General features: G+C 60.7%; 2 protein-coding genes and 1 long non-coding RNA gene across 3 annotated transcripts; 2 read left to right on the top strand and 1 right to left on the bottom strand.

Moving 5' to 3' along the window:
- Positions 1–2,067: 2,067 nt before the first annotated feature.
- On the bottom strand, positions 2,068–5,846 carry LOC123577737. The gene is made up of 2 exons (XR_006702053.1): positions 5,778–5,846; positions 2,068–3,971 (listed from the first exon to the last, which is right to left on the bottom strand). It is a non-coding gene; the product is annotated as an uncharacterized LOC123577737 (long non-coding RNA).
- LOC123577736 (sterile alpha motif domain-containing protein 1-like) lies at positions 3,971–6,319 on the top strand. Its single transcript, XM_045439915.1, has 2 exons — positions 3,971–5,190; positions 5,332–6,319. Exons 1-2 carry the CDS (start codon positions 5,177–5,179, stop codon positions 6,317–6,319), a joined length of 1,002 nt encoding a protein of 333 aa, XP_045295871.1. The 5' UTR covers positions 3,971–5,176.
- A 1,121-nt stretch (positions 6,320–7,440) lies between these two features.
- FOXF1 (forkhead box F1) lies at positions 7,441–11,603 on the top strand. The gene is made up of 2 exons (XM_045439908.1): positions 7,441–8,694; positions 10,120–11,603. The coding sequence occupies exons 1-2, from the start codon at positions 7,548–7,550 to the stop codon at positions 10,278–10,280; spliced, it is 1,308 nt and encodes a 435-aa protein (XP_045295864.1). The 5' UTR covers positions 7,441–7,547; the 3' UTR covers positions 10,281–11,603.
- The last annotated feature ends 1,097 nt before the right edge of the window (positions 11,604–12,700 follow it).

Here is a 12,700-nt window from a genome sequence, read left to right on the forward strand (position 1 = left end):
CCCCACTGGCTGTGCTGCGTGGTGTCTTAGCACTCCCTAAATCCTGAGAAAATACAAAATACTTGGCCCTTGAAATTTCATTTATATTCTCCTCTGGGTTGCCTGTCTGCCTGTCTGTCTGGTTTTGGAAACTCACACAGAACTCATTTGCGTCCTCCCACCACACTGCCCCTCCCGTCTCAGGAGGACCGAGCTCTGCCGGGAGCCAAAGCCCCTTCCTCTCTGCTGCACCGTCTGGCTTCGGTCTGCCCCCTTCCGTGTGGGTCCTCTGTTGGAAAACTAAGCCTGGGAGGCACCCCGTCCCTCTCCCGCAGGCGCACGCACGCACGCACGCACGCGTGGGAAGGAGCGTCTTCGCCCCGTCTTCCTGAGCACGGCTGCCCAGCAGCCAGGGAGGCCTCTGTGGGGAGACCAGAGCTGCCGGCAGGCCAGGCATCCGGAACAGAAGCCCCAGGACGCTCCGCGACCCGGGAGCGGGCTCTGCTTGGGGGGGGGGGGGGGGTTGGGGGCGGGCAGCCTGCATTGCTGATGCCAGAAAACCCCCAACAATCTCGCAGGGAACAGAGCTGCCAATTCCTGGGCGTCAGTGTTGTCAAATACCTCACCGAGGGACGTCATGGAAAACGCGCGCTCTGGGCTCAAGTGCCCACACTGGGGCAAGCTCAAGGCCGTGGCCCCAAGCCTCAGACTGTTTTCTTCTTCTTCTTCTCTTGACCAAAACGTGAGCGTCGGGGAGCACTCCGTGCATCCCAACTCAGGGGGAAAACTACCCGCCAGGGTTGGGTGTGCCGACCCTCCCCACGGTTGCTCCCCCCGGCACGGCCCTGGTGGTCCCCGTGGGTGGGGCTCCCAGGCCCCAGCTGAGTGCGGGCCAGAGGGCACTGCCACTCTCTCCTCCTCACCTTGGGGTCACCGAGAACGACGCGTCTCGGAGGCGGGGCCCAGAATCAGGGCGCTGGCGGGGTTGGGAGTTTGGACGTGCAGAGATGGGAACAGGTAGGGGAGAGCACCCCAGAATGAGGTGAGCACTGCGATCGGATCAGCTTTCCCGGTGGCCCCAGCACGCCCAGGGAACTGGGGATCCCGTGATTCAGGGCCCCCCTTCCAGGGCTCCTTCCACACGGCCCTGAGCCCACAGCCTCTCCGTGACCAACACAGAGGCATCTTGTCCCCACATCTCCATCCGCCCACCCTCGCCAGGACGACGGCACAGAAAAGTCACTCTGTGGTCAGAAGAATAACGCAGGAGGGTCACTTCGCTCCCCTGGGACCTGAGCCGAAAAGAGACTCCCCTTCCAGAGTTACGGCTTTGCTTTGCGAGCTAGCGACTGGCCCGGGCACACAGGCCTCGACGGTGCTGGTCGTGTGGTCACTGCAGCTTCGTTCTGCGCGTGAGCTCTCGCTCGGACCCCGCCACGTCCTTCCGTTCACGCTGCCTGGGTCTCCCGGGCACGTGCCACACCAACCCCTCTCCCACGATGGTCTGGACACGTTTTACATGTTCGTGTCCACGACCCATGAGACCATACACACACCCCCCACAGCAGTCTGTGAAATTCTGTATCGCAGGGTCCAGAGAGCCTACAAAATTCTGTGTCCGGAACCCATTGGATTGTGTGCACGCCCCGGACTGGTGTGTGTGTGTGTAATGTGCTGTGTCATACACATCTTGTAATGGTCTGTGTGCGGAACGGCTCACGGCGGCGTAGTCGAATACTCTATGCGCGTAACGAGCGCTGCTGACGGAATCTTACGGCCCTGTTACACGGGGAGCTACTGCACCACGCTCACATCCTGTGACGTTGAGACGGGAAACAAGTTACACGTGCAGCCCTCACCCTGTTCCGTGCACACAGACCTTATGCCATACACCTGCCTGGCACCGTAGTGCCCACAGGACACGTCTCCGTGGGCCTCCTCTTATCCTACTCCCTCTCTATGTCTCGCGGGGTTTTTTCCCCCCTTTTTCAGTAAACTCTGTGCCCAACGTGGGGCTCCAACTCGTGACCCCGAGATCAAGAGCCACGTACTCCACAGGCTGAGGCAGCCAGATGCCCCTACTTCCTGTGTTTTTTTTTTTGCCTCCTGGACAATATCCTGCATATTGGCATGCTACGTGTGCACATCCAGCATCTGCAGAGAAATAGCCCACGTATTTTGGGCACAAATCATCCCATAAGGCGGGGAAGGGGGGGTGCCTCTCTCCTGACCCTCACATTTCTCCCCACAGTCCCCAACCCCAGGGCCACATTTTCACTCACATACCCCACCACTGCCCCCTCGGGCCTCCCTACTGACTCTCCCAGACCAGGCAGCTTTCCTGACTGCCCAGCGCCCACCTCAGGCCTGGGGTCCAGCCTGCCCTACCTTGTGTCGCCTTTGGACATCATCCGGAAGGGGTTCGAGGGAGCAGGGATGAGGGAGGCTGGGGGGGGGGGCCCACGCTAATGCAGAGCAGGGGTAGTGGGGGACAGGGCGGCTGCCCTCTCGGTGGGTGGTCGGCTGCCGCCTTCGCCCCTGCCCCCTCCTGCTCAGCAGGCCCGGCACAATCCGAGCTGGATCTGGTTCCCTGCTCGGGTTACGGCGCACTCTCACCCCCCGGGCGGCTTCACTTAGCAATTAGCCAGTAAAAATACCTTGGGCTTGGGGAGTGGGACACAGCACAGGCGTGTCTGTTTTTACACTCCCCCCCCCCCCAGTTTAGGATTCCTGGGGCCAAAGCTGGGGTGCAGATTTGATTTGGGATGGAGGGGGTGTCTTTCTGGATCTTTAAGCTAAGAGCAAAATGCTGCACTCACCCCTGTCTGTATTTCCTCCCCCGGTCCCATGGGCCCTGGGGGTTCTGTTTCTGTCTCTATGACAGCCTATGTCTATGACGGCCCAACGCACACCACAGCCCTGAGAAATAGCGGCCATTATTTGTACCCCTTTTTAGATGAAAAACCTACACCTCATGATGATTACATCTAATAATACTGTTTCACATTTGAAAACGATATGCAACATACTTGAACGTTGCTAAGAAAGTAGATCTTAAATGCTCTCACCACACAAAAGAAATGGTAACTATGTGACAGAATAGAGGCCACAGCTAATGCCCCTGCGTGATCATTTTGCAACACATAAATGTATCAAATCAACACATTGTACGCTTTAACTTTACACAACGTTATGTGTCAGTTACAGCTCAATAAAGCCGTTAAAAACCAACTGATCAACCAACAACCACCTCCCCCAAAAGAAACTAAGGCATAAATAGTTTAGGCAACATCCCTAGGTGGTGAATGCCGGATTGGAATGTGGCCCACGATCATCCCCCGTGTACAGGCAGAGAGAGGGTCTCTCTGCCTTTCCCGCTGCAGACCCTTGCCCTGTGGCCTGGGGCTTAATTCCTGGTTCTTCGGTCAGACCTGGATTTGCAGCTGGGCTCTGCAGGATGTCCCAAGACTCAGAATAACCTGGCGGGACGGGGGGAACCTCTCTAAAGGGAGGGATAACGTGGAGCTGTGAAGGTTAAACAGGTATCTTTGAGGCATTTAAGCTGGGTCCTGGGTTCATGGGTGGGAGGTCGTGGGTTCATGGATAGGCTCCAGGTGTTTGGTGGGACCTTGAACATCATTCTACGAATGTCACTGGTATGTGCCTTTTGGAGCGGGGAGGGTGGACAGGATACAGTTTTCAATAGTTTGTCAAAGGGATTCACAGCCCTTAGAAAGGTTAAGAACATCCAAGGGGGTGTTTATAAGGTTGGGATCAGCACCTGGAGAGAGCCAGCGGTTGAGAAGTCCTGATGTTATCACTGTGGCGGTGACAGCTGCTACTCTCTTGTCATCACCAGTTTCCTAACTGGTCCCTGTGCCTGTGCGCCTGGGAAGCAGGGGCCGTGGGGCCACAGAAGCATTTCTAAATTCATTCTCTCCACTCTCGGCCTGCACTGAGGCGGCTGCGGGAGGGTCAAATGCAGTGATGGTCTGTCTGGGGGGTAGAGAGAAAAGATGGAGAGGTGTTCTCCTGGCAGCGCTGGCTGGTCCAGGCCAGGGCCTTAGTGGGCCTCAGTTTCCCCACCCCAAAGCGCAAGGTCAAGCGAGGCTTCTCCCGCCAACGTAAGAGTTGAGAGGCTAGTGTCCGGGGCATACAGAAAAGCCTTCCTTGCTATGGAATGGTTTTCCCTACACCTGGGGGGTCCCCTCCAAATTACAGAGCTGGGGGCTCATTTCATCTGCCCTCTTTCTCACACCCCCACCTTTGCCTCCCTCCTGGGTGGAGATTAGGGAGAGCCTCCATCTGCAACATTCCTGAGGGTCCCGCCACCGGCCCCCTCTCCCCGGGCAAGGTAACCGCTGCGCTTTCCCTGCAGAGTTCAGTTTGCTGTCAGAGCCTGAGGGGTAAGTGGGGGTCAGGTGGGGCCCCAACCCCACACTTCCTCCCCAGGAAGGCATTAGCTCCCCTACCCCAAAACACCCCCAGAGCCCCCGGAGGAGCCAGTGAAAGATCTTGATTTGCAGGAGGGAGGAAATGATCAGCGGGGCTGGCCAAAGATGGCATCTGCAGCCCCCTCCCAACTGGAGAGCACCCGGGAGGGAAGGGGCTAGTGGAAAAAGTGTCCCCCGATTTCAAGTTCTATAGATTCCCCCTCTTTGAAGGCGCCCCATCAGCAAAACAGAGGCGTTACTATCGCTTTCTGGGAGCCGCTGGGTTCGCGCTGGCTGCACCCCTAGCTGGCTGGGGAGTGTGACAGCCTCCCCCACCGGCCTCTCTGCTGAAAGCCAGATGTTCTCCCAGCAGCTGGCGGTAGCGACCCTTTCTTGGGAACTTCCCTCCCCGCACCGCTAGGGCCTCCTAGCCTGAGGCTGCTGTTTGGTCCAAAAAAAAAAAAAAAAAAAAAAAGAAAGAAAGAAAGAAAAAGAGAAAGGAAAGAAATGAAATGAAAAGGAAAGAAAAGAAGAAAAGAAATTTGATGGAGAGAAGGCCACAGAAAATTAAGAACGCGTGTGCACGCTAATGGAGGGGCTGCGGGAGCCACTGCGGGTGGACACGCGGCTGGCTGTGCGTGGGCAAATGCGCAGCGTAGGGGTGCGTGCACTTAAGGGAAAGCGTGTCCTCTGCGGCGGGCAGGCCGGTGCGTTGGTGCGAGGGTTGGGGCGCCCGAGCTGTGCGAGGGGTGTTGGATGCCCAGATGTACCGGAGGCGGTGCGGGATGCTCAGGGCGCCCGTGGCCTGTGGATGTCGGCTGGGCTGAGTTCAGGGGGGGTGGGTCTGCCTGTGCGCGCCCACCTGCGCGGAGATACAACCACACACAACGTGGTCACGTCCCCCACACCCTTCCCCTAGGCCAGAGAGCTGGGCGGAGACGCAGCACGGAGAAGGGGACTCTCTCCTCTCCCGCGAGCGCCACTCGGCCTGGGAAGGCGGCGACCGCGGGGCACGCTACGCCTGCGAGCCCCCAGCTCCTCGCACGGAGGTGCCAGGCGCCCCGAAGGCGACGAGGAGGCGTCTACGGCCGAAGCTGAAGGCGTCTGAGCGAGGGGGGGGGGGACAGCGGGGGACAAGGAAGCCAGAGGAACCTGAGAGGACGGCGGGCTTTGAAAAGCGCCGCGGGGCGGGCGCACTCCGAGCCCGGCATCTGTCTTTGGCCCCGGCTCCCGCCGAGGCGAGGCATCCAGGCTCCTGGCGACGACCCGCGAAAAAACACCCCTCACCTCCCTCCTCTCGGCCCAGGGCCCCGGCTGGAGAGGCTGGGCTCGGCGCCCCGCAGTCAGCGCGCGAACAGCACTCACCTGGGTCCCCGCTTGCCGTGTGCTGCGCCCAGCTCCTGCGCGGTCCCAGGCTCGGCGCCACTGTTCCCCACCCCCCCCTCCGCCCCCGGCCGCCCCCACCAGCCCCAGCCCCCACCCCGGGACTGCGAGGGACAGCTTGCGTGCGAGCCCCCGTGCGGCGGACAGCCTGGCGCGAGAGGGCCGCCAGGGCCTGTGCTCCCCGCCCGCGCGCAGGCTGCCTTCCGGAACCTGGCCTGGCGCGCAGTGTCAGAGGCCCCGCGGCGGCGGCAGGCCGACCCACAGGGGCATTAGGCCAACTCCCCCCGCGCACGCGGAATTCTCTATTATTATTAAAGAATCCCCCAAAACGTGTTTACGTTGGGCCGTATAAACTTCCTGCCAGGGCCTTTACCATCTACGAGAAATCGGAACCTGTTCTTGGAAAGCGGGGAACACCGACGCTGCGGGGCCAACCAGGCGGATTTTCAGTGTGTGCGTGTGTGGGAGGGGGTCCCCTAGGAAGCGTGTGGGTTCAGACTGGAACTTGGCTAGCCTACGCGTGAGCGAGAGTAGGTGCGAATTTCAAGCCCCGTGGGCCTGGTGTGTATGCGCGCGAGCGAGCGCGTTACTTGGGCGCGCACATGCCTGAGCAAGGTGTGCGTGAGTGGGCACTCACGAATGGGTGTGAGTTTGAACGTCCGGAATCCTCATTTCCAGGGTTTGCACGTGCACCAGTGTATGCACGCGGGTGCCTGAGTGCGTGGATTAGAAATGAGCGGGGCCGCTTTTTCCGGAAAGCCTGTGCGGTTTTGGTCCCCGCAGGCCCAGCAGCTCTCACTCGCTCCGGCCGGGCCCGCGGCGCCTGAGACAAAGCGGCCGCGACCCGCCCTGCGCTTTCGTTTTCCGCCCGCGCTCGGCTCCCGCGGCTGCCCGCCTGCTCGCGCGCTTCTGGGCGAGTCCAAAAAGTCCCGGGCGCAGCGCAGTCCTTCCCGGGGCGGGGAGAGCGGGTAGGCGGGCCCTCACGGGAACGGACGCCCGCTGGCCGCGGGGACCCGTGGCTGAGCCGGCTGCGCCCGCGGTGGCCACGGCCTGGTGCCCGCTGCCGCCGCCGCAGTCTGCGATCTGCCGCCGGGCTGTACGCGTGGGGAAAGGCCCCGGGTGCCCGCGCCTCGGGGCCGGGAAGGCGCGGGGGGGGGGGGGGGGGTTGCTGCTCGCAGCGGGCCGAGCCGCGGGGCCGAGGGCGCATTAACACTTGCTCGCCAGGTTGGTGGAGGCGGGGCCGTTCTGCCGGCGGCCCCCGGGCGGCGAGGGTGGGGGCCCTTTAAGCGCCCACCAACGCGGGGCTCGGAGGGGGGCAGGGAGGGGAGGGAACTCCTGGAGGGTCTCGGTCCGGCCCGCGGGACGCCTCGGAGAGAAGATGCAGTGAGGGCGGCCTGGCTGGAGCCGTGGAGCCGAGCGCCACGGGTGGCGGGGGCCGGGAGCTGCTCCCCGCGGGGGCGCACGGCCGCAGGCCCCCGGAGGTGGTGCCTCCCCCCAAAACACGGGCTGGGAGGGGGCTTCCTCGCGGCCTCTGCCGGGGCTGCGGCAAAGAGGCTGCCCTCAGCCTCCGCTCGGCTCCTTCCCTAGTGGGAGGGCGAGAGGGAAAGAGGGAGGAGAGAGAGGGGGGGAGGAGGGAGCTGGAGAGAGGGGGGCCCCGCGCCAACCGCCGGCGGATCCAGCCGCTCCTCGGGGAGGACGGGCGGGCGGCCGGGGGAGGGCGCGCCGAGGCCCGCTCCGGAGCAGTGGCCGCGGATGACGGCAGAGGCGCAGCCAGCCCCGCGCGCGCAGCCCCCTCCCCCTCGCCCTCCTCCCCCCCCTCCTCTTCCTCCTCCTCCTCCTCCTCCTCCTCCCGGCTCGTCGGCGGCGCAGAGCAGCGGCGGCAGCGGCGGCGGCGGCAGCAGCAGCCACCCGATGTCTTCGGCGCCCGAGAAGCAGCAGCCACCGCACGGCGGCGGCGGCGGCGGCGGCGGGGGCGGCGGCGGCGGCGGCGCGGCCATGGACCCCGCGTCGTCCGGCCCGTCCAAGGCCAAGAAGACCAACGCTGGCATCCGGCGCCCCGAGAAGCCGCCCTACTCGTACATCGCGCTCATCGTCATGGCCATCCAGAGCTCGCCCACCAAGCGCCTGACGCTCAGCGAGATCTACCAGTTCCTGCAGAGTCGCTTCCCCTTCTTCCGCGGCTCCTACCAGGGCTGGAAGAACTCGGTGCGCCACAACCTCTCGCTCAACGAGTGCTTCATCAAGCTGCCCAAGGGCCTGGGGCGGCCCGGCAAGGGCCACTACTGGACCATCGACCCGGCCAGCGAGTTCATGTTCGAGGAGGGCTCCTTTCGGCGGCGGCCGCGCGGCTTCCGAAGGAAATGCCAGGCGCTCAAGCCCATGTACAGCATGATGAACGGGCTGGGCTTCAACCACCTCCCGGACACCTACGGCTTCCAGAGCTCCGCGGGCGGCCTCTCGTGCCCGCCCAACAGCCTGGCGCTGGAGGGCGGCCTGGGCATGATGAACGGCCACTTGCCGGGCAACGTGGACGGCATGGCCTTGCCCAGCCACTCGGTGCCACACCTGCCCGCCAACGGCGGCCACTCGTACATGGGCAGCTGTGGCGGTGCCGCGGCCGGTGAGTACCCGCACCACGACAGCTCCGTGCCGGCCTCCCCGCTGCTGCCTGCGGCCGCCGGCGGGGTCATGGAGCCGCACGCGGTCTACTCGGGCTCCACGGCCGCCTGGCCGCCCTCAGCCTCTGCCGCGCTCAACAGCGGCGCCTCCTACATCAAGCAGCAGCCCCTGTCCCCCTGCAACCCCACGGCCAACCCCCTGTCCGGCAGCCTCTCCACGCACTCCCTGGACCAGCCGTATCTACACCAGAATAGTCACAACGCCCCAGCCGAGCTGCAAGGTGAGTGGGGGGGACCAGGGCTGTCCCGGTCCCAGGGGCATCCGACATCCGTAGGCACGCTGCTCCCGAGAGCCGGCGCCCAAACCGCCGACCGCCCCGGGCGAGAACTCTCGGCCACTTCCGTGGGGTGCCGGCCCCGGTGCTTGGGGGAGGCAGCGGCTCGCCAAGCTACGTCTTGGCTGGACCTCCCCCACTTTGAGGGGTGAGCGCAGGGGGGAGGGCAATTTGGGCCACGATAATTGTTGCTTCTCGTTTTTGGTTCCAACTCCCCGCTGCTGGTAGCCCCCAGCCTGGCCAAGTAGGCCCCTTCCTCGCCAAAAAAGACTCAGACCCCGATGTTTTACATCCCTTTGGGTCCTCAGCCCCCTCACACACCTCAGCAAGTTCCCAGGATATGGAGCGGGAGCCCGGCCCTGGCCGCCTGGCTCCGTAGTCCCCACCGGAAAGCTGCCTGGGCCGAGGGGGAGAGTTAGGCCCCAAGCTGCCTGGGCCGGGTGTTCAGAGGCCCAGCACGCTGGGCTCCTGGGGAACCAGGCCTGGCCTTGGGAATGTCGGGTGGGGGCACATTTTGTGGTGACAGAGGCACACAGGGGCTGTGGCCAGGCCCAGACCAAGTTAGAGGTGCAGGCCCCACAGACTCTTTGTTTCAGAGCTCCGGCCTTTCTGTTCCCCAGATGCCCTCCTCCTCACCCCTCCAAGGAGGACGCCTCCAAGGGGGAACAGCTTCCCGCCAGGCACCCTCCTCTGGCACCCGCCAGCCTCCCTGGGTCTGGTTCTGGAAAGGGCTCGGAGGAGCTACGCGGGGCCTGTCAGGGCTCAGCTGTCAGCCGCCCAAGGGAGGCAGGAGCCAGCCTGGAGGCTGGAGGGCCACCCCTCCGCGGGGATCGCCCTGCTTCAGACTCCCGGCTCTGGCTGCCTCTCTTCACCCCGGGGTGGGGGGCAGGGGACTCTTCTCCAAGGGGCTCTTCCCCTGGAGAAGCCTCCCGTCGTCGTCGTCGTGTACCAGGGCCTCGCAGCCTTTGGGGTTGGGAGGCGGGTGCCCCGGCACCGGGCACAGGCCTTGGGCTGGCCCCGGAGGTGGAGGCCAGGCTGTCCTTGCGGTCTCCTGGCCCGAGGCGGCCCCCTCACCCCTTCCCCTGTGGCCTCAGGAAGCCCCGGCCCCGGACTTGGTGACGGAGGCAGAGGAGGCCCAGGCCGCCGGCACCCAGGAAACAGTGCTTGTCACCGGGGTCCCGGGATCTCCTGCTGGAGCACAGAGCCCGGCCCAAACCCGCCTGAGGCCAGAGCTCTGGGACTCTGGCACCTCGGTGGGGCGTAGGGAGGCGGTGGGCCCCCGCGCCCGGGCCTGGAGGCGGCCTTCTCCTCCTGGCGCCCGGGGCCCCGTCCTAACACTGTGCTCCCTGCTCTCCTGTCCCTCCTCTGCAGGCATCCCGAGGTATCACTCCCAGTCGCCTGGCATGTGTGACCGCAAGGAGTTCGTCTTCTCCTTCAACACCATGGCGCCCTCGTCCATGCACTCAGCGGGCAGCGGCTCCTACTACCACCAGCAGGTCACCTACCAAGACATCAAGCCCTGCGTGATGTGAGACCACAGCCCGCGGGGCCCTCTGGGCACGGGCGGCCTGGCCCGGGGACCCGGAACCCGTCGCAGAAACTGCTCTATTCTTGAGGTATAACCGTAGGCAGAAGACAAGGGTCTGACCCCTACCCACCCGGATTATTTGGAAAGGAGTCCCCAAGGCAAAGGAAGAGCCAGCTCGGCGGCACCCACTCCCTCGTGGTGGCTGAGGGGCCTGGTCTGACTGCAGCTGTTGGTAAATAAAAATCTATTTTTGAACCAGTTGAAGCCGGCTGAGAAGGTGCTGTGCTGGGGGAAACCCTCGACACCCAAACAAGAAAGCAGCTGAGGTCTCTCCCCGCCTTCCCTCCAGCGGCGAAGGTGGGGGAAGGCTTTCGGAAGAAAGGCAAACATGTGAGACCATCATTATCAAATACTTTTATATTTTGGTTGAGTATTTATCTTTTTACTTTTACTTTTTTTTTTTTTTTTTTTTTTGGAAAGAATGTCTTGGAACACACAAGTCTCCTCTCAGAGCCGTGTTTCCAGGGGTGGGGGGGGGGCAAGAAATCACGTCTCCCTCCCCATCTCAGAAGCCCTCTGGCGACCGCAGGTGGACCTTGGTGCGGACTTGCATTTCTGAAGCCACTGTTCTCCGTACAAAAGGAAACCAGAAGGAGCCCCGACGACGCAGGGCTCGCCCCGTCCCCTCCGCCCTCCTCTGCCTTCTCTACAGTCCTCTTGGTTTTGTCTCGAGTTGCATTTCGACTTTTTCGGCGGGGGTTTTTCTCACGAGACCCGACTGTCTCCTGATCTCTACGATCTCTACTGTACTGCCTGTCCGGTGGGAGCGCGAGGGGAGCCCGGCACGGCGCGGGGGCAGGGAAGGCCGGTGAGCGCACGGATTCAGGATCGCGGTGACACAGGAAGGTTAAGGCACTTTTTAAACTATAGCAAAAGGCTCATTCTGTTATTTATTCTTCTCTTTTCCCTGATAATCGAAACACCGCATAGGCTCCTCCGTTTATCAGTATTAATGGTGTAACTTTGTTGGCAATATTTGCCGCATAGAATTTTTTTTTTTTAGAGATCCATTGTAAATTTGAAACAAAGTCCGATCTGTGTAAAAACAAATTTCCATATGTTTATATAAATATATATATAAAATGAAGGACTACCCCTCCTTTTTTTTTTTTTTTTTTTTTAGTATTATGGCTGCTGGGGTGCAGCATTCGTGACCGTATTTTAAATTTCCTTCTGCACTGTAGAAAATGACAATTTGAGGATGTTTTGCCTTTTGTGTATTTTTTTCCTAAAAAAAGAACAAAAATAAAAATGTGTAACATTTGTACATGGCCTTTAACATTGTATCAACCAGAAATAAAATCGCATGAGTATTTTATCGGGATTGGGATTGTAGAGTATCTTCCAAACCCCAAAATCTACACAGAAACCAGCCTGGAACCTCTAGACTTGTTTTGTATTTAAAATATGGGGGATTCTGAATCCTTTCCCCCCCTTTTCTCTCTCTCTCTGTCTCTTTTCTATTCCTCTTCCTTCACTTCACATTGAAATGAAATCTGGACACGAGGAACTATTTTTCTTGGCTTCTGTTTTTAAGAAGAGCCTCTGCCGCTCTAAATGTCATTTCTCGTTTTAAAGAAATAATCAAATGTTGAAAGAAAAACTGTACTCTTTTTTCTTCCCCCAGGGAGAACCATATATATATATAAGTAGATCTATGATATATTGGCTTTTGTTTTTCACCTTCTTTTGCCACCAATGAGAGTTTTACTTGAGTGTCAGACTTTGATGTTCCCATAGTCAGGCTGTTATACGTTGTGAGGCAACTTTAAGGCTTTTCGTAGGGCTTTTGTTGTTGTTTTTGTCTTGTTTGGTGTTCTACACCTGGTTTTCCCCAACTGAGAAGTGAGTAAAATTTAAGCCAGAAAAGGGCCATTGCTGGGAGAGCAAGGTGACAAACATTTCCATTCGCGAACATTCCCCCTCGAGTCACTGGGGGGTGGGGAACACTGCTTAAAAACCTGTGTCTCCAGCCGACCACCCTCTTTCCACTGCCGTCCCTGCCCACCTAAGAAAACAAACACAATAAAGTCCCATTGTCGGGCGGCCATGCCAGGACCCACCGCAGTTTCTGCGCGTCGTGGGGTCGCGAGCCTCTGAACCTGGTTCTTCTCAAATTTGACATTTTGGACGTGAGGGTAATTTCTCCAGTGCTCGGTTACATCAAAATTATCAAACTCGCCCAGGCAATTAATGTCCCAAACGAACCGCTGTCTATAAAATGAGATAAAGGGTACAGGAAAAGGCCGGCGACTTCACCCTGGGGCTCTGGTGGGCCGAAGCGTCGGGGGCTGGGGGTCTCCCCGGCGGCACAGCCCTCTGTCTCCAGCACGCGCCTGGCCCTGCGCTGCGGGAGTGGGTGCC

This window comes from Leopardus geoffroyi, chromosome E2, assembly GCF_018350155.1.
Source record: "Leopardus geoffroyi isolate Oge1 chromosome E2, O.geoffroyi_Oge1_pat1.0, whole genome shotgun sequence".
NCBI lineage: Eukaryota > Metazoa > Chordata > Mammalia > Carnivora > Felidae > Leopardus > Leopardus geoffroyi.

Excerpts from the sequence above, each read along its gene's own strand:
- FOXF1 (XM_045439908.1), top strand. The coding sequence starts at position 7,548 with ATGACGGCAGAGGCGCAGCCAGCCCCGCGCGCGCAGCCCCCTCCCCCT. Across the intron at positions 8,695-10,119 it reads CGCCCCAGCCGAGCTGCAAG|GCATCCCGAGGTATCACTCC; the intron begins GTGAGTGGGGGG and ends CCTCCTCTGCAG.